Genomic DNA, 22060 nt, shown 5'->3' on the forward strand with positions numbered 1-22060 from the left:
ACTGTCCATCCAGGTCCATGATAAATCCTCAGAGTAAAAGTTCTTAAAAGGCACAGAAAATGAGTGGCACATTAGTTCGATAAAAGTGCATTTTTCAAAAACAAAAGAGGGGAAGTGAACTGTCATGAGCTAAAGACCGAAATAGAAACGCCATTTCTCCCCAGCAGCACCAGTGCCTGATAAGACTCTTCCTCCCCCATCATGGGCTTTAGAGCTGCCAATCATATGGAAGAAAACATTGGGAGGAAAAGCATTGTATGAAAAGCTCCTAACAGTAAGCTGCTTCGGATCACAACAATTTGCCAGGCAGTTCCTAAAATGATTGTGATCTATGTTCTGTTTGTTTATGAGGAATATCTTTCCTTCCCACAATGCTAAGAGCTTCTGTTCTTTGTATCTCTAGGCATGTTTTCCACAAAACCGCTCTGCCGCCGAGCAGTTCTTTGTTTAGTTTTGGTCTACGGTGTTTGAACAGAGGTGATGTACTAATGCCTCGACGTGCCTGCGGATCAGTAGACTGTGTTTGATTGTGTTTTAGGAGCTGATCTTAGATGCCGAAGACACATGGATCCGTCTCGAGGGGCTGGCGGAGACCACCGAATACACTGTGAGACTGCAAGCCGCCAGAGGATTAGAGACCAGCGCCATTGTTTCTACTTCTTTCACAACAGGTGCAAATCTTCCACATCTCCTGTAAACTTCAGATCGGGTTTGTTCACCTCATTAGGTACAAACGCACACTGTCGCCCCATCAACGTCATCAGGTGCAAATCAGTAGCGACGCATTCAATGCATCTGTTCGCATCTTGCTTCACCCTCATTTATTGCCTTGTGTTTCTGTGACTTTACAAGCACCCTATTTCCAAAGATAGCATTTCATAGCGTCTCAGGCAGAAATCAACAAATTTTACACTCCATTGTCATGGCAGCGATGCAAATCAGGGCTCATTAACCTCCCAGTGACCCTTCGCTTTCTTTTGCTCTGTTGTTTTGTATGTTTCTTAACCCTTCTCCTCCCCAGGAAACCGGTTGTTTCCCACGCCTCAGAACTGTGCGCAGCACCTCCTGAATGGAGAGTCCCTGAGCGGAATCTACACCATCTACATCAACAGAGACCTCAGCCAAGGTGTGCAGGTTTACTGCGACATGACCACCGACGGAGGCGGCTGGATAGTGAGTGAGAGATCTGACTATGACATCTGAGCCCTGTCTGTATTGTCTGTACGTTTGGCACAATGTATGATTTACACAAAATCCCACAATGCCATATTTTAGGACTGGCCCCTGTTGAAAAGACCAGCTTAGACAAGCATTTTAGTTTTTCAGGTTGGTGCTGGAGTATCCAGCATAGCCATGCTGTTCACAAGTTAGTGTTAACCAACCAAATGTTAATGCTTTAAGATAGTTGAGAACTTGGTGTCAACACCAGGACATATATTGCCAGAGTCCAAAATATCTGTCTGGCAGGTGAATAGAGAATTGAGAAAGTTTATTGGGCATAAATATGTCTTACTGGCCATACAGACTTACACACACAGACATATATATAATATATACACACACACACACATATTATGTAAACAAACTTTTATGTTAGATGCGATTAATCGATTTGACAGCACTTATATATATATATATATATATATATATAGTCAAACCAAGATTTATTCAGACATCTTGAACATTTCATTAATTAATACAGTTTATTCACTATATTTTAAAAAAATGGTAATAAAATATGACAAGATCTCAGAGTTAAACTGTGTCAGAAAAGAATCAGCTTAATTATGTCAGATAACACTTAATCAAAACATGGTCAGGTCAAAGTGTCTGAATAATTTTTGCTTCCAAATTTTTATCAGTTTTACTGGTAGTCCACTGTATGAAGAATTTTTGGGTATAATATGTCACAGTTTACTTTATTTTGCTATCCTCACTTACATAAATGAACTATAGTGTCCTGCACACACTAGTAAAAATACATCAGAAATATAAAACAATTTTTGGTTTGACTGTATATACTTATATACATATGCTTATATACATATACATATATACATAAAACAACGCAAATATTACAAAATGTGACATTAAATGTGTATAAATCACTCGTTTTTCTAAAGTAACACTGTCCAACAGCAACACCCGCAGGTAAAGTTACAGCGGGAGTCCGCGTCTCTCTTGCCTCCCCTGAGCCCATTGATTTTTAACAGACCCCCTAACGCGTGAGCTGGGTTTGATGGGGAGTAATTGAGAATGAATGGGGGGAAGTCATATGAGAGGAGGCAATGCCTCCATTGCATAATGATTGGATATGATTGGTTATGGGTGAAAATGATTGGATTGTGCGATAAATCCCGCCTCTTGTGGCTGTTCATGTCTTCACAAATCGGTATGAATGAACAAAATGATGGCTTTAATGGAAAGACTAATTAATAAGTAGACAACTCACCTATTTAGATATCACCGCTTTGTCACGTCAAAATCAAACTTGAAATGGCCTGAAGACATGATGACCAGTGTTTACCGAGCTTGATGACTGATGATCCGAAAATAAGTTGACTATTAAAAAGAATGGAGCTGTATGGAGGACCAAACTTATGGAGGACCAAACCTGCAGAAATTAAAAATAAATATATTATGTTTATTTAACCAGGAAAATGTGACAACATTAAGTATAACTGGGATATAAATTTACATTTTATTTTTATAAAAAAAAAAAAAAAAAAAAAAAATTAAGTGAGAACTTTGTCTCCTCATTTTGGAACATCACTGCACACCACAGATATATTATTATTTAGACATTTTATTATCATATACAATATCATATTATTATTATCACAAACAAAATGAGCCAATCTGGAGAAAAAAATGCATGCATTTTACTCCTGAGGAAAAAAATGGTGAGTTTCTTAAGTAGACATACACCACTTACATCAGCAAAGGTCAGACTATCGATTTTACAGTTTGACTTGAACCATATAATGTTGCTGCTCCCAATAAAGTTAGCGGCCAATTGGCAAATAGCTATATAATTGCATTTGGCACATCACAAGTGTAAATTGTGGACCTTGTCTGGCCTTGTCACCAGAGACCAGTGTTTAAAACACAATTGCCCATTCTGGTCTTTTCAGCAGGGTCCTTTCTGGTCATGACCACCAACACAGCTGCCTCTATTGCAGATGCCGTCATCCCAAAGTAAAATGACACTGTTGGGATAAATTGCCATTCATGTGCTCCATATTGCCCTAAACGCATTATATTTAATTGGCATAGAGTGTTGTGTGGCATCTGTACCTCTGCTGATTGCGTTTCAGGTGTTTCAGCGACGTCAGAATGGTTTGACTGATTTCTCCAGGAAGTGGAGTGACTACAAGATCGGCTTTGGCAACCTGGAGGATGAATTCTGGCTCGGTGAGAAGACGTAAAATACTCTTGAATTATAGGCAGAGCAGTTAGAGCTGTCTGGAAAAAAGCGGCTGCGTGATGACCCATTAAAAATATGGTCATTTTAGGCCTCATTAATCTCTTCAGGCAGATCTAAATTTGATCAGCACTTTTCTCGCAAATGTATGAGTTCTATTTAAGCCTCAGTCCCTTTAAATGTAACTCAGTTATGAGTGCTCTTGACTAGCAATCAGAAGTTTGCTTCATTTAAATATTGCATAGGCATTTCGGAAAACCATCTAGCTCTATCCTAGTACTTAACTCTAACTTGCTCCAGGGACACTGTCAAACTTTCCTATTTACTTGCATTATACGGAGCACACTTTCAAATGAGTGAGTGTTGTGCTGCTCTGAATAAAGATGAAAATAACACAAAGTCTTCTAGCGCTGTGAGAGACTGCATCAAAGCACCATCCTTTGAAATTGTCCATGTGCCCTCCTGCATACGGTATCTAGTGTTTGTGTGGGCTCTGTGCTTCAGGACCCCTCAGTCTGACTCTCAGCTTTCAGATTCTGTTTAAATGATCCGGTAATTATTTTCATCAAAATCCAATTTGATGGAAAACAATAGAGCCCCTTTTCCTTTTTATCCCTGATGCATAAATCTTATTAGAAAGCTATAATTATATTCATTAAAATTCGGGGGGAAAAATGGCATTTGTGCACAGCACGGATTTCAGAGCATTGTCTCAATTACAGATAAAAAGTAAACATTACAAATTATGCCTCTGCAGACATTTAGGCCTGGATAATATGTATAACTATATTTAGTGTGGAAGGAGCTCATTTGAAAGATTTCAGCTCCTGAGCAGAAAGTAAATGCTGTTTGCAGTAGTGCTGCATTGGACGCGTGCAGATGCCGCCTTAGAACGTTTAAAGAGCGTTGTCTTCACGTACTATATACACATAAACATTTAAAACAATGAAATCACTTTGTGGCTGTTATGTTGGCGTTGTCATCATTGTGGTAAATGCAACTGCTGTAATCACAAGTACGCTTTCTTACCAAGGTAATAATTAGCAGCGCTAGGCGGTATATTCTGTGTGACCAGTAGGTATTTTGTTATAACACTGTATAACCACAGCGTGAATTTAAAAAACCAGATACCAAGCTGAAAATAGCCTATTCTGTGTACTGCGTCATAGATGAATACTTACCTTTTTTTATATATGTATATATACAGTGGGTACGGAAAGTATTCAGACCCTCTTAAATTTTTCACTCTTTGTTATATTGCAGCCATTTGCTAAAATCATTTAAGTTCATTTTTTTCCTCATTAATGTACACACAACACCCTATATTGACAGAAAAACACAGAATTGTTGACATTTTTGCAGACTTATTAAAAAAGAAAAACTGAAATATCACATGGTCCTAAGTATTCAGACCCTTTGCTCAGTATTTAGTAGAAGCACCCGTTTGATCTAATACAGCCATGAGTCTTTTTGGGAAAGATGCAACAAGTTTTTCACACCTGGATTTGGGGATCCTCTGCCATTCCTCCTTGCAGATCCTCTCCAGTTCTGTCAGGTTGGATGGTAAACGTTGGTGGACAGCCATTTTTAGGTCTCTCCAGAGATGCTCAATTGGGTTTAAGTCAGGGCTCTGGCTGGGCCATTCAAGAACAGTCACGGAGTTGTTGTGAAGCCACTCCTTCGTTATTTTGGCTGTGTGATTAGGATCATTGTCTTGTTCGAAGGTAAACCTTCAGCCCAGTCTGAGGTCCTGAGCACTCTGGAGAAGGTTTTCGTCCAGGATATCCCTGTACTTGGCCGCATTCATCTTTCCCTCGATTGCAACCAGTCGTCCTGTCCCTGCAGCTGAAAAACACCCCATAAAGCCCAAAAAACTCTGCCATAAAACCCCGACTGGTGGAGGGCTGCAGTGATGGTTGACTTTCTACAACTTTCTCCCATCTCCCGACTGCATCTCTGGAGCTCAGCCACAGTGATCTTTGGGTTCTTCTTTACCTCTCTCACCAAGGCTCTTCTCCCCCGATAGCTCAGTTTGGTCGGACGGCCAGATCTAGGAAGGGTTCTGGTCGTCCCAAACGTCTTCCATTTAAGGATTATGGAGGCCACTGTGCTCTAAGGAACCTTAAGTGCAGCAGAAATGTTTTTGTAACCTTGGCCAGATCTGTGCCTTGCCACAATTCTGTCTCTGAGCTCTTCAGGCAGTTCCTTTGACCTCATGATTCTCATTTGCTCTGACATGCACTGTGAGCTGTAAGGTCATTTTGAAAAATCTGGAAATGGTGTAACTGTAGGTTCCATATACAAATTAAAGGGTTAGTTCACCCAAAAATGAAATTTCTTTCATTAATTACTCACCCTCATGTTGTCCCAAACCCATAAGACCTTCGTTCATCTTCAGAACACAAATTAAGATATTTTTGATGAAATCTGAGAGGTTAATGACTCGTCCATAGACAGCAATTTAACCGACACTTTCAAGGTCCAGAAAGGTACTAAAGACATCGTTAAAACAGTCGACGTGACTGCAGCGGTTCAACTTTAATTTTACAAAGCGACGAGAATACTTTTTGTGTGCAAAAACAAAACAAAAATAACTACTTTATTCAACAATCTCTCTTTAGTATCTTTCTGGACCTTGAAACTGGTGATTATATATCTGTCTATGGACGAGTCATATACCTCTCTGATTTCATCAAAAATATCTTAATTTGTGTTCCGAAGATGAACGAAGGTCTTACGGGTGTGGAACGGCATGAGGATGAGTAATTAATGACAGAAATTTCATTTTTACTGTATATTTGATCAAATAAATCTTTGTTTACTATTACATTTAAGATATTGTACACCAAAATACTAATATTTCATACTAATACCTTGATTTAAATAAAATGCTACCTTTATATAGGACTTTGGTTATACCATGTACCACTTAATCTACTTACCTTGTTAATGTACATGAATTACAAAAATAAAAGAAATCCTTCATTGAAGCCCCTGAGCTTTCAAAAGTAAGTCACCCCTGATATATTTGAATTATTGAGAGTATTTTTTTACACATAGTAGCATGTACTACACCCCTTTCCTTTTTAGCTGCAAACATTTACTGACCTACAAACACTGTCTGTTCATCAACCACACAACTTGCCAGATAAACTTTGCTGCCCTGCTCCATTCAAGCATTCAAAGAAGAGAGCATGTCTGTTTTCCTGTGGTGCTTCTCACTTCTGCACTTGTAATTCCTCACCGGGTAGACACACAGTTACTCCTCAATGGTGTATTTAAGTAATGGGGCTGGGGTTCAACCATGCAGATAGGACAGTACTGTAGAGATATGGTGTTATGGAAGAAGGCACAAAGTAATTCAGAAAAGTAATAGACTCCGCTGGTCTATTTGCCATTATTCCATTGCAAGAGATTTGCAGTCTTCCTGAACTGAGAAAAAAGAAATGTTATTTTCTTTGTAACACATTTGAAAATTAGAATGTTTTTCCTCTGAGGACACTGGAATGATATTACATTTTCAGTTTCTGCTTGAAATAATGCAATGATAATTGGTGTACAGCCTGTTCTTCTACCACATTAACCAGTCTGACTAAATGGTTTAAAATGGTTAATTTAACTCTCCAATACACATTTCACTGGCTTGTTTTCCAGTTTAAAAAAAAATATATTAATTATATTGATTTATAATTGATATTGAAATAGATTTTTTTTATTATTATTATTATGTTGATTACACCTTGGGCAAATAAATTGTCCAGTTTTAAGCAAAAATGCCATTGGGATAATAAAAATGTCAAGTGTGCTGTTAAAGTGCAGTACTCGGCCCAAAATTGTGATAAAAGTGATTTGATTCTGTAGTATTTTAGATATCATGCCATGTGATGCCTGGCTGATTTTAATCAAGTAAAAACACAGTCACTTGCTGAGATTGTACTGATTGGGTCTATTAAAAAAAATAGCGTGCATGCTGCTTTTTAATGAGCCCCCCCCCCCATTTTGTTACTAATCTCATTACAACAATGGCTGCCCTTAAAAATGCTCTTCGGCCATGTCTGGTGATTCAGATCGTTTCCCCTCACTGTTACAGTTCATCAGCCTTCTGCTTCCTAGGTTCATTCTATGGCTTTAAATCCTGAGGTGAGTTTAAGGGCTTAGTTACAGCTCAGCACATCCTTGTAGACACCCACGAAATAGATGGAGTTCTACTATCAAGAGACATCTACGCTATCAAAAAGTGATTGTGTCTTTAGCCAGACAGGGCATTTCTCCACTGCACAGTCAGAAAATTTGATTATCTTCAATAAACAGACTGTTTATCTGCAGTCTTTTGCAGCTTATCTTTACAACATATAAGAGTCAGAGAGAGTGAAATGGACCACCAAACAGGAGCACTGCTTTTATATTTAATTATGGGCTCTTATCAGTGTGGACCATATTTGAAGACAACATTTTCACATGTTAAGGGGCTGGAACACAGAGATGGGATGTTTGGATGGTAGATAGGCATGTTCCTCAGAACATGTTTTTTTTTTTTTCATTTCTCCATGCAGGGTTGGACAACATTCAGAAGATTGCAGCTCAAGGTCGGTACGAGCTCCGCATTGACATGAAAGATGGCCAGGAGTCAGTATATGCCAACTATGACAGGTTTTCCATTGGAGATTCCAAGAGCCTCTACAAACTGAGGATAGGAGAGTATAATGGCACTGCAGGTGCGGCCTGGAGGACATTTGGGCATTCATTTTACATACATTGAAAGGAAATAACTTGTGGGTTTTTGTTTTATTAGTCATAGGCGAGATACTTCAAGTGAATAGGGTAAAAAAAAATTAAAGGGTTAGTTCACCCAAAAATGAAATTTCTGTCATTAATTACTCATCCTCATGTCGTTCCACACCTGTAAGACCTTTGTTCATCTTCAGAACACAAATTAAGATATTTTTGATAAAATCCGATGGCTCAGTGAGGCCTCCATTGCCAGCAATGTCACTGAACCTCTCAAGATCCAGAAAGTTACTAAAGACGCATTTAAAACAGTTCATGTGACTACAGTGGTTCAACCTTAATTTTATGAAGCGACGAGAATACTTTTTGTGTGCCAAAAAAAAAAAAAACGACTTTATTTAACAATATCTAGTGATGGGTGATTTCAGAATTCTGCTTCATGAAGCTTCGAATCTTGTTTCGAATCAGTGGTTCAGAGCATGTATCAAACTGCCAAAGTCATGTAATTTCAGTAAACAAGGCTTCGTTACGTCGTAAGTGTTTCAAAACATTTAGAAATTTCAATGGTTCACGTGACTTTGGCATTTTGATACACTGATTTGAAACAAAAGATTCGTAAAGCTTCGAAGCTTCATGAAGCAGTGTTTTGAAATCGCCCATCACTAGATATTGTTGAATAAAGTCGTTATTTTGTTTTTTTGGCACACAAAAAGTATTCTCGTCTCTTCATAACATTAAGGTTGAACCACTGTAGTCACATGAACTGTTTTAAATATGTCTTTAGTAGCTTTCTGTGCATCTGAAAGTGTTAATTATCTTGCTGTCAATGCAGGCCTCACTGAGCCATCGGATTTTATCAAAAATATCTTCATTTGTGTTCAGAAGATGAACAAAGGTCTTACAGGTGTGGAACAACATGAGGGAGAGTAATTAATGACAGAATTCTCATTTTTGGGTGAACTAACACTTTAACTAATAGATATCATCTTCCTTGATTGATTTCATTAAAAATGGCAAAAAATTATTTTACAAGTTTTCTGAAATGTTGTTTCAATATGCAAATTAGGCGTTATCTAAATAAATATGCACTAATTTGCATAAATTTCTAGAACAAAAATCTGAATATTGGATGAAGTCAGGTTCAAAATGACGACCAGACAAAAACAAACAAAAAAAAATGTTAGGAATAAAATGTTGTATAAAATCAGGCAAATTATATATCAACAAACCCCTCTTAAAAACCTTCAGAATATAGATGGCAATAAAACTGTAAAGTCTGGTGTATGTAAGTTCTGCTTAAGGAGAAGTGGAGATTTCTGACTCAGCAGGAGAAAAATCTCATGTTGAGAAAACGGCCTTTAAAGATATGTACTGTAATTGAAATCTACAGACACAAATAGATAAAGTCCTATAAAAGATAGACTTAAAAATGTATTTGGGTTGTTTTCTTTCCACCAGTTTGAAAAAAACACTTTATGAAAAGCCAAAAAGTGACAGAAATTGACAGGTGCATGAAAAAACAGTGTTTTTGCCTGAAGTGTCTCTCATTAAACATTTAAAACAACCCAAAGATGATCTCTTCTGAGTGGTTTTGTATATTTAAGCATATTTGTTGTAATTATGGTCTCTTTTTACCCCAGGTGACTCTCTGAGCTACCACCAGAGCAGACCTTTCTCTACCAAGGACAAGGACAATGACATCGCTGTCACCAACTGTGCAATGTCCTACAAGGGAGCCTGGTGGTACAAAAACTGTCATCGGGCCAACCTTAACGGAAAATACGGAGAGTCCAGACATAGTCAGGTAAGCCAGGTAGTCCTAAGCACTGGACTGAAATGTCTGGTATATCCACATAATTAGCCTAAAGTTGCGGTCACATTTATCATTGTTCTGTGAATTTTCTCAGGCGAAATCCAGTCAATTCAGTAGAAATCAATGCAATAGGGAATTTGGAGTGAGGACGGAAGATTACTGGATTTGCTGTGTTGACCAACAGAAAGCTACTTGGTTTGAACGTCCAATGCTCTGTGTGAGCTGTGCTTCATACTGTACATTGCTAAACTATTGACCTTTTTGCATTTGGCTAATGTGATAAAATGCATTGTTTCCAAAGTTGCAATCTGCCTACACATGCAAACTTTTACAGGAACTTAGTACCTTGATTGCTATCTTAATTCAGCTATTTAATCTTACACCTTTAGTCTTTGTGAGTTGTGACTCACTCTGTGTGGTTTTGTTTGCAAGGGAAGGCAATAAAGACAGGAAACATGCAAAAGCGTTTCAAAGCAAACTGAAAGCAAATAAAGCTTGATATGTGAGAGTCACAGGCCAGTTGGTAAAAATATTCTAGAGCCGTCCTTGCTCAATTGCATTGTGTCATGTCCTGTTGTTTCACTGTGTCTGCTTTCATTTCAGGTTTCTCATAAGCGTTAGCGAGTTGGTTTAGCTTATAACCTATAAGGTCATATTTTTCATTGGTATCTGTGGTATTTATTCACAGAAGAAGACTCTAATGAAGTCTATAATAATCTTTTGAGAGATGTTCTTGACTTTGTGAGGTATTTCAGCAGTAAAAACATTGAATTGCAATAGGCAATTGCTATTTGTACATAAATTGTAAGTGTATCTTTTTTGCATTTGGATAGATACTGAAATGTACATTATCAACTTGATAGAATCCAAAACATTTTTCTTTTGTAAATACCTACAGTACGAATTCTAATGAGATCACATTAGTTAATATAACTGTTTGTGTATTAACATTATATGTGTTTGACTTCCGCAGGGTATAAACTGGTATCACTGGAAAGGCCATGAGTTTTCCATCCCTTTTGTGGAGATGAAGATGAGACCTTTCAACTACCGCAGCATCAGTGGCAAGCGGAGGAGGTCCACCCATTAATCCACCGTCCTACTAGCTGTTTCTATTTTTAAACGGGGCAACGAGGACACAAGGAGCGATGTAACTTATTTAAATCTTTGAATGACAAAATCCCTTTGACGAATGTCTGTTGTAAATTGTAAACTTTGAGGTTCGGTGACTTTCTTATGTGTAATGCTATTTGTTCAGTTCTGGGAGAATGAAGACTAGGTAATGTTTGGTATTGTTCAGCACGTTTACAGTGTGAGGCCTGCGGAAAGAACCTCGTTATTAAGTGAAGAAAAGAGATCATTTCTCCCTTTGAGATAAAAGATTTTAGAAGAAAATGAATGCCCATAAAAATGAGATGCTTCTATTTTTATAAATGATGAGAAATACCTTTAAAAAGTAACTGAGTGATTTTCATGTTCATGTGACCCATTACAGTGTTACATTTTGCATTTACTCCACCCTGAAGCCAACACTATTCTTGTATTACTTTATTGTTATTTCATCTCATATTTAAACTTACATTAACTGTTGAAGCATTGCAGGGGATAAAGTTCTTACACTGTTACAGGGTTTTCTGAAAAGACAAAACCACAAAATGCTATTATCATTGAAACCTCAGAAACCAAAGAATTATTCAGTATCTGAGGTCAAATCTATGGAAGCTTATTTCCACCACTGAATAAAAAATAAAAAAGGTAATTGCTACTTTTTATCTCACGATTTTGAATTTTGTTTCTCACAATTGCGAGTTTACATCCCGCAATTCAGACTTTTTTTCTAAGAAGTCAGAATTGTGTGATATAAAGTCACAATTGCGAGTTATAAAGTCAAAATTACGAGATATAAAGTCGTAATTGCGAGTTATAGTTAGAATTGCAAGATATAGTCGCAATTGCGAGTTATAAAGTCAGAATTGTGAGTTATATAGTTGCAATTGTGAGTTATAGTCAGATTGCAAGATATAGTCGCAATTGCGAGTTATAAAGTCAGACTTGTGAGATATAAAGTCGTAATTGCGAGTTATAGTCAGAATTGCAAGATATAGTCGCAATTGCGAGTTATAAAGTCAGAATTGGGAGATATTAAGTCGCAATTGCGAGTTATAAAGTCAGAATTGGGAGATATTAAGTCGCAATTGCGAGTTATAAAGTCAGAATTGTGAGATATAAAGACGTAATTGCGAGTTATAGTCAGAATTGCAAGATATAGTCGCAATTGCGAGTTATAAAGTCAGAATTGTGAGTTATATAGTCGCAATTGCGAGTTATAAAGTCAGACTTGTGAGATATAAAGTCGTAATTGCGAGTTATAGTCAGAATTGCAAGATATAGTCGCAATTGCGAGTTATAAAGTCAGAATTGGGAGATATTAAGTCGCAATTGCGAGTTATAAAGTCAGAATTGTGAGATATAAAGACGTAATTGCGAGTTATAGTCAGAATTACAAGATATAGTCGCAATTGCGAGTTATAAAGTCAGAATTGTGAGTTATATAGTCGCAATTGTGAGTTATAAAGTCAGAATTGTGAGATATAAAGTCGTAATTGCGAGTTATAGTCAGAATTGCAGGATATAGTCGCAATTGTGAGTTATAAAGTCAGAATTGTGAGTTATATAGTTACAATTGCGAGTTATAAAGTCAGAATTGTGAGTTATATAGTCGCAATTGCGAGTTATAAAGTCAGAATTGGGAGATATTAAGTCGTAATTGCGAGTTATAGTCAGAATTGCAAGATATAGTCGCAATTGCGAGTTATAAAGTCGGAATTGGGAGGTATTAAGTCGTAATTGTGAGTTATAGTCAGATTGCAAGATATAGCCTCAATTGCAAGTTATAAAGTCAGAATTGTCAGTTATATAGTCGCAATTGCGAGTTATAAAGTCAGAATTGTGAGTTATATAGTCGCAATTGCGAGTTAAGTCAGAATTGTGAGTTATATAGTAGCAATTGCGAGTTATAAAGTCAGAATTGTCAGTTATATAGTCGCAATTGCGAGTTAAAAAGTCAGAATTGTGAGTTATATAGTAGCAATTGCGAGTTATAAAGTCAGAATTGTCAGTTATATAGTCGCAATTGCGAGTTATAAAGTCAGAATTGTGAGTTATATAGTCGCAATTGCATGTTAAAAAGTCAGAATTGTCAGTTATATAGTCGCAATTGCGAGTTAAAAAGTCAGAATTGTTAGTTATATAGTAGCAATTGCGAGTTATAAAGTCAGAATTGTGAGTTATATAGTAGCAATTGCGAGTTATAAAGTCAGAATTGTGAGTTATATAGTCGCAATTGCGAGTTATAAAGTCAGAATTCTGAGATATAAAGTCGCAATTGCGAGTTATAAAGACAGAATTGTGAGATATAAAGTCAGAATTGCGAGAAAAGCAACTTGCAATTGCGAGTTTATATCTCACAATTCTGACTTTATAACTCAACGCAATTATCTTTTAAATTGGTTTATTCTGTGGTGGAAACAAGCCTCCATACAAACCAGACTGAACTGAAACAAAAAAGGAATTACTGCAAATGCTTTTCAATCAAATAATTTGTCCCATATTTTATTTTATTTGTATTTTATTTTATTTTATTTTAAATTGAACGATTTTGTGCAAGGCTGATTAATAGTAATAATAGGGCATCATCCCACATCAGAGTTTTATTTAGGTCAGTCTAAAAGAACATATAAGCTGCCCTGAGAGCACTGATATGTACATATGAAGAACTCATATGGAGAAATTTTATATAGCTCTGTCTCACACTCCATGCTTTAGAAATGTTTTTGTTCCTGTAGACTTAGAATAATTGTGTCCATCTGTGTCTTGATAAATCGTCTAGGTTAATAGCAATTCATAGTTGAGTGCAGGAGAATTGCAGTCTGTGTTTGCCACTGCAGTACTACATGCAGAGTGAAGACCATCTGAAGGGTTCTTTTCATACATATTTTCTATTCCTTTCATACTTAGTCATTCTGAAATGCAGTTGGGCAGACACCTGCTGACAAGCAGTCAGGCTTGAGCTTTCAAGACTTGGCGTGTAGGTCATAAAAACAATGCAACTCCTAGCTCAACTTAGAACATAGTCTTTCTTATTTAACTTCTTGTACCTGGCAAAAATATATGATTTCATTCTGTAGTTTCACATGTCCTCAATGTATTTTGTACAGCGATGGAACGGTTTGTGAAGGAGTACAACCTTGAGATATTTTTTCTAAACCTTTCCACTGTAATTTTATTTTGTCTAAACCTTTGCACTGTAACATTACCTCATGCTGCAAATGATATTTCTTTTTCTAGTAGCACATCTCTCTCTCTCATTTCTGAACTAGAGGGTTTTTCGTCTAATTAACTCACCGAAGATGTAATATATTGTTTTCTATGTATTAATTTTTTTAAATATTGAAACAACATTAGCATAATGCTAAAATTTAATTAAAACATTGGGCAAAACCAAAAAAAAATGAAAACTACTGATTGATTTTTTTTTTTTTTTTTTTTTTTTTTTTTTTTTTTTTTTGAAGAATCTTTTTGGGTGTCAATAACATCAAATGTTATTGTAACCACAGAAAATATTACAGTAACTGGTCCCAAACACCAAAATCTTTGAAAAGTCTTAGATTTCTTTATATTTATTTTTAAGACTTAAGATTTCAAATCCAGATTCTTCTGCTTCAGTATATCTGCATGCTCTCCTCATTTGTGTAAGGCCGTAGATAAATATTCTCCAGTTCTCCAGCGTTCTGCTTCTCTAACAACACCTGTTTCCCATAGTCGCAAATCTCCTAATGAGCCTCTTCTGAGAGACAACACTATGATGTTTTCAAAGAGTATCTACCCTTTTCCTTTGCTTCCATTTTGTTCTTTTGTTCTTTTCTTTTTGAAGGATATGTTTAGAGAGTGTAGCAACAGCTGGGATGGGAACTAGAAACCAAGCAAGTTCTTAATCAGCTCAAGCTAATTGCATTTAACACTTAAAAATGACTTACATGCACCAGAAGGCATCATTTTCACTGTTCTGTGGAGAACATGGGTGGAAATATGTGTACCTTCTTGTGATTTCTAACTGTTTTCTTAAGCAAACTAATTGTGTGTGGGTTCACAGGAAGCAGCCCTACTAGTTATTTTTGATAGGGGAACGGAGACTTCAGTTTGCGTAGAATGATTGAGACCGCTTCCCAAAAGAGAGAGAGAGGGCAGATTTTCCTTCATTATTCATTGACTCAGCATATGGTGGAGACACTTCAAGTCCCCTCTATTCTGACATGCCTCCTATCCACCAAGCCTTGCATGGCTCAAGATTCACCATGGAAACTCACTTAAAAACATGTTACATGTTATTGAAACTCTAACTCTGTGTTATACATGCAACTAGGTCATTTTTACCACTCTTGTGTACATTTATTTAATTTTGAGCAATATAGGATATTGTAAAAATGCCCTACATTTTGTTCCTAAGTGAAAATGTGTTTAGCATGAACACTAATGAAGCAGGTAATGTGTGGTCTCTGAGACATTTCTCCCTAACTTGCTAACCACATTGTCAGATAACCTCGGATATTATTGTAACAGATCGGATTAGCTCTAGTTGAACTTAAAATGTGCTGTATAGTTCCTTTTTTAATACATTTTCTACACATTAATAAAATATTTAAAATACAAAATCTGAGTTTGATTGTGAAGTGATTTGGGGGTGTTTGTGAAGCACCATTGCAGGTTGTGTAGCCAATTAAAAGCCTATGAACGATAACCATTGTGTTAACATACTCATTCTGCAGATATTCTGAAAAACAGTTGCTAAATATTTATTATACAACAGTTAGCTATGCCCAGGGCTGGGTAGTAACCGATTACATGTAATCTGGATTACGTAATCAGATTCCAAAAAATTAAGTACTTGTAATTAGATTATATTATGTTGTAAAATACTCAGAATCAGACTACAGTTTTTTTATTGATTACATGTTATTCACACAATGGTGTTAAATCATTCATAATTTATTTATTCTCCCTAATTCTTCTTTTTCATGTTTTAAATTTTACTTTCTAAAAAAAAAAAAACATATTGCTTATATATATTTAGAAAGTCTTCTAGTTTGTGAAATTGCACACACAAACCAGCCACTAGGTTATAGTTACATGGAAAATTTAGAGGCCACAAAGCATTTGATCACTGGATTTTCAGAAATCATTTAACTTTTAAGAAGTGTTTTCTCAACATTGCATATCAAATTATTTGAATGAACACTCAACAAGTCATTTAACCATGTATTGCAATCTTTCAAACACATTTTTATTATAATTTTTATTATTTTAAAATTATCTATTTAATTATTAGCTTACACCACAAACCCCAGTCTGGGAAAAGCTGACGTAATGTAATGATTAATGCATAATTCATGTTGTTGAAAACAAAGAAAGAAATAGATTTTCTTTCTCTTTGTTTTTTATATCAATATGGTACAATATTATCCTTTTCAATTCTATGTGATAAATGAGTTAGGTCAAAAGTAATCTAAAAGTAATCGGATTACATTACCTAAAATGTGTAATGTAATATAATGGATTTCTTCACTAACTACATTTTTGTCATGTAATTTGGAATCAGTAACGGGCTACAATTTGTAAGTAATCTACCCAGCACTGGCTATGCCCCTCGAATTTGACTGACCAAGCGACAACGACGTTCCATCCGCACTTGGATGTTTCACTGTTTGTATCGTTCCGCTTGTCAGTCTGTGCATTTGTGGTTGGGGGAATTTTTAGGATTTAGTCTTTTTCTGGAGGCTTCATTGATATACCAGTAGGTAGCCACAAGTTTATGAGTAAGTCATTGAATCATTCGCTCAAATGATTCATTCAAACATTGTTTCATGAAAAAAACAGTGTTGCTTGGAAACGCTTGACTGTTGCCTTTATATTAGGTGGCCTTAACTACCATGTACTTACATCAAAAAATAAGTACAATGTATTTATCGTGTTCATATTGTATTGCACTGCTATTGAGGTGGGACACGGGTAAGGTTAGGGACAGGTTTGGTGGTATGGGTAGGTTTAAGGGTGGGTTAAGGTGTAAAGGATGGGTCAACAGTGTAATTCTAAATGTAATTACAAATATCATTATAAAAATAAATGAATTATCATTATAGTATATCAAAGAAAACAGCACTAGGATTCACTCCTTTTTAACAAGATGTGAAGCAGTCATGTGGTTTTGCAGGTGAAAGAAGCTTCAGATGTACAGTACAGTCCAAAAGTTTGGAACCACTAAGATTTTTAATGTTTTTAAAAGAAGTTTCGTCTGCTCACCAAGGCTACATTTATTTAATTAAAAATACAGTAAAAAACAGTAATATTGTGAAATATTGTTACAATTTAAAATAACTGTGTACTATTTAAATATATTTGACAAAGTAATTTATTCCTGTGATGCAAAGCTGAATTTTCAGCATCGTTACTCCAGTCTTCAGTGTCACATGATCCTTCAGAAATCATTCTAATATGCTGATTTGCTGCTCAAGAAACATTTATGATTATTTTCAATGTTGAAAACAGTTGTGTACTTTTTTTTTTCAGGATTCCTTGATGAATAGAAAGTTCAAAAGAACAGCATTTATCTGAAATACAAAGCTTCTGTAGCATTATACACTACCGTTCAAAAGTTTGGGGTCAGTAAGAATTTTTATTTTTATTTTTTTGAAAAGAAATTAAAGAAATTAATACTTTTATTCAGCAAGGATGCATTAAATCAATCAAAAGTGGCAGTAAAGACATTTATAATGTTACAAAAGATTAGATTTCAGATAAACACTGTTCTTTTGAACTTTCCATTCATCAAATAATCCTGAAAAAAAATATTGTACACAAATATTTTGTACAATTGTACACATTAAATGTTTCTTGAGCAGCAGATCAGCATATTAGAATGATTTCTGAAGGATCATGTGACACTGAAGACTGGAGTAATGATGCTGAAAATTCAGCTTTGCATCACAGGAATAAATTACTTTGTCAAATATATTCAAATAGAAAATAGTTATTTTAAATTGTAATAATATTTCACAATATTACTGTTTTTTACTGCATTTTTAATTAAATAAATGTAGCCTTGGTGAGCAGACGAAACTTCTTTTAAAAACATTAAAAATCTTAGTGGTTCCAAACTTTTGGACTGTACTGTACTCAAAAACAAAAACTAATAGAGCTCAGATACTGTACTTCAGTGCGGAAACACTTTGGATCTAATGTGTCGAACACAACATCACAGCCTCACAGCCTTACATAAAAAATGTATAGGAATATACACACTCCTGTAGGAAACGTCGAGAAGAAATGGGACCGTGTTGAGCACAGAAAGAAATAGAATCAATGGTGGTTGCTTGGCGATATAATTTTATATACCGTTTTTACTCTCATACTGCTGCGTCATACGCTTCACAGCCATAGGCACACTCTTGCTAGGTGTTAATTTATGATCTAAAAATATATAAGAAATCCTCTTTGTATGAGATTCTGCTCAGCGTTACAGCTGTAATAACCCCTTTTATCTACACGAGGCGGGTGGACAGAAGTCTTGAACTGACTTGCTGGGGCTTGTATTAAATAGCATTAATGCTTGCCTTTTCAATGCTTTCTCCGCGGTATGAGGTAAAATAAGAGCCATGCCGCAGGTATTTACTGCACACTTAAAGTGTCCCGATAATGCACTTTATAGCCTGATCACCAACCGAAAGGGCTTTCGAAATGGTTGACCCCTCCAGCCTCAGAACCTCTTCTCTCTATTATCAGTGCTCTAGGTCCCTGTATGCACCGTGCCCAGGGTGAGTCTGATGTAAGTAGGCAGTGTACACCACCCCCAAATCTTCACAAGTCACTGAACGCTGCAAACTAATCACTCCTGACACCAGAATAAGAGGCTGGGCGGCTGCCTGTAGGAGGACTCGCTAATGGCAGCACACACACGGGGTTAAATCCGAAACCAAGTTCAAATCTCTGGAACAGCTTCAACAGAACAAGTGGAGGGGGCAGTTCATGCACATACTGTGGAGGAACGCCGGCAATCAATGTACATCTGAAGGTAAGATTCATGCCTTTGCAGGGGAATGAATAGCTTGCTAAAAGAAGTGATGTCTTTTTTTTGAAAATTCTTTTACATGACCTTGACAGGTCAGAGGAACTGAGAACTGGAAAGAAAAGAAAAAAGCTTTGGAAATTGGAATACTGTAATGGTGTTATTTACAACTTTAAGTGTGAAGTAGAAGTATTTTATGTTGGTTCATCAGCCAGGCAAAGCATTCAAGCTTATTTTTAATATTAAGATACTATTACCTATCTTTAAATACATTCATTCAGAATAAGATTATTCAATCCTACCGATATGTAAAGCACTTCATGGTTCCTTTAGGCTGCAATATAAATGCTAAATGAACTACATAGTATTAAGAGCTTTCTTGAAATCATGAATTAGTCATTAGTTAGAATAAGTTCATATTGCACCTTATTTTGTGACATGAGTGATATTGATTGGATTTCTAGTGCACACTTTAATTGATGGATGAAATAAAGCTTTCCAGAAAGGAGCTCTTAGTGCAAAAGCAGGCTTTTCTGAGTTCTTCAGCCATGTTGGAATTCATGCTCTCGGGCAACATCAACCTTCTTGTATTGAGCACGCACAAGCTTTTGTCCTTTTATCAAGATGTCACAACATACGGTGCAAAAACCACAGAAGTGCCCTTTAGGACTGGAAGCCTAATAATAAGCATGTGCCCGAGGCCTTTTACGGGATGCATTATTTTGAAACTATTTTGTCTTTTTGGCCTCAATATGGTTCAGGCTGAACTCAGTCCTTGAGTGTGTTTGATCCAAATGAATCATCCTGTTTTAAGCTTTCTGTTGTCAGCTGAAATGACATTGTAAAATAGAATGTTGGAAACGGAACTTAAAAATGATACTGACCTTCATATAACTGTCTTATAAAAAAAAAACAGTGGATTGCGTTTTAGTTCATGTTCTCAAAAGCAGAAGCAAGCATTCACACATTCAGCCACAATCTCTGTAATCTTTCTTCGAAGCTATTTGAGTCATTCTTATTCTGAATATCAACAATACAGTCATATGTTTAGACTAGCTAACATCATGAGATATTGTGTTGAGATAAAGACTGTAGCAATAATCTAAATACAAATCTGAACATTTGAGATGGCTTTGATCATGTTAAAGGGATAGTCCACCCAAAAATGAAACCTCTATCATTTACTCATCCTCATGTTGTTCCTGACTTGTTTGCATTTCTGCAAAACATTGAAAAATGCTGATGACCAAACAGTTTCTGTTCCCATTGACTACCATTGTATTTTGTTGTCCATATATAATGAAAGTCAATGTGAAATGGAAACTGTTTGTTGGCAAATTTTTTTTAGAAATATCTTCTTTTGTGCTCCACAGAAGAAAGAACATCATACTGGTTAGGAACAACATGACGATGAGTGAATGATGACAATTTTATGGATGGATTATCACTTTAAATGGTTAGTTCACCCAAAAATGAAAATTGTGTCATTAATTACTCACGCTCATGTCGTTCCACACCTATAAGACTTCTTCAGAACAAAAATTAAGATATATTTGATAAAATCCCATGGCTCAGTGAGGCCTCCATTGCCAGCAAGATAATTTACACTTTCAGATGCCCAGAAAGCTACTAAAGATGTATTTAAAACAGTTCATGTAACTACAGTGGTTCAACCTTAATGTTATGAAGAGACGAGAATACTTTTTGTAACGACTTTATTCAACAATATCTAGTGATTGGCGATTTCAAAACACTGCTTCATGAAGCTTCGAAGCTTTATGAATCTTTTGTCTTGAATCAGTGGTTCGGAGCATGTATCAAACTGTAAAAGTCACGCCCCTCAGTGGTGAACCATTGAAATTTCGAAACACTTATGATGTAATGAAGCCTCATTTACTGAAATCACATGACTTTCATGCTCCGAACCACTGAAAGCTGAATTTAGTGGATATTTAAGAAAATTAAATTTATGAATATAAATGTATGGTTAAAGAATATGCTTGTTTTATGTTTGTTTATTTATGATGTTGTTCAGTTTTCTTTCACAGGTCTTTAAGCTCTTTGCATTTTACTGCGATTAAATGGTTGGTTATCAGCAGAACAGGAAATGAAGCAAAACACCAGTGATGGCTTATGATAAAAACAGACCAATTTTACATAAACATCTAATCATTTGAAAAGAAAAAAATATGAGAATGAACAATTCTTCCATGAAGTACTGTAGTTTATTAGCCTAACTGTTTATATGAAATTAAGGTGAGGTACGGTCATTTTGACTGTTCTAACTTTAATCATAATCCAATTAAATTTTAATGGTTCTTTTATAAAAGCACAGATTTTGATCCATAAATGTTCCATTAATTACAGTACTTATTTTTCTCCTCTCGCAGTATACTGATCTATATATAAATGTGACAGTAGGAGGGATGGGTGGGGTGGGTGAAGACAGGAAGCTCAATGTCAGGGTTCAACAGAAATTCATATGACTGTATCTTTGCGTAACTTCTAAAATGAGAAGTTCCTTGTTTTGAGAAATGTGCCCCTCCAAAAGTCCAGTAATGAAATGTAAAAAAAAAAATAAGGTTACCTCATACTTGGTTTGAAATGAAACGGCATACAAAAAAGTTTTTAAAAAGTCAATTACTCTGACCTGATTCTGAAGTCACAGCAGTATAGAAGGTCCATTTATGGCAGGCACAGTGAATTCTCTGGTCCCTCCTCTTGTTTTCATAGCACTGTTCTGATACATTTCATTAGAATGACTCATGAGCTACAGTTGTGACTGGTTAGAAACGGCCTGGACTATATTTGGATTCAGAGGCAGCCAGCATTATTTTTCATTAGAACGACTGCACATAAACTTAACACCCTTATGTTTCCGAAGCACACTCTGTGCTTTTGGGATGTGCAGTATACTGCTTCTGAAGGACCCAATCAGAGGACAGAACGTCAGACAGAAGGATGATGGAAGAGGCTG

The 22060-nt window shown here is 36.1% G+C and overlaps 1 protein-coding gene and 1 long non-coding RNA gene across 4 annotated transcripts in view; one reads left to right on the top strand and one right to left on the bottom strand.

The window, feature by feature from the left end:
* tnr (tenascin R (restrictin, janusin)) overlaps positions 1 to 11789 on the top strand; it is a 248174-nt gene extending 236385 nt beyond the window's left edge. For all 3 annotated transcript variants that reach the window (XM_048163014.1, XM_048163016.1, XM_048163015.1), the window contains 6 exons: positions 539 to 671; positions 1022 to 1173; positions 3318 to 3414; positions 7978 to 8139; positions 9793 to 9956; positions 10939 to 11789. In XM_048163014.1, coding sequence (XP_048018971.1) covers positions 539 to 671; positions 1022 to 1173; positions 3318 to 3414; positions 7978 to 8139; positions 9793 to 9956; positions 10939 to 11055 — 825 coding nt within the window. In that variant the 3' untranslated portion in view covers positions 11056 to 11789. The remainder of the gene's footprint in view (positions 1 to 538; positions 672 to 1021; positions 1174 to 3317; positions 3415 to 7977; positions 8140 to 9792; positions 9957 to 10938) is intronic.
* Positions 1 to 22060, bottom strand: part of LOC125250443 — a 41141-nt gene extending 19081 nt beyond the window's left edge. Inside the window, exons 1-2 of the long non-coding RNA XR_007180799.1 lie at positions 21734 to 22060; positions 2453 to 2614 (exon numbers count right to left, since the gene is read on the bottom strand). This is a non-coding gene — a long non-coding RNA (uncharacterized LOC125250443). The remainder of the gene's footprint in view (positions 1 to 2452; positions 2615 to 21733) is intronic.

This window comes from Megalobrama amblycephala, linkage group LG17 (assembly GCF_018812025.1).
Source record: "Megalobrama amblycephala isolate DHTTF-2021 linkage group LG17, ASM1881202v1, whole genome shotgun sequence".
Classification (NCBI taxonomy): Eukaryota; Metazoa; Chordata; class Actinopteri; order Cypriniformes; family Xenocyprididae; genus Megalobrama; species Megalobrama amblycephala.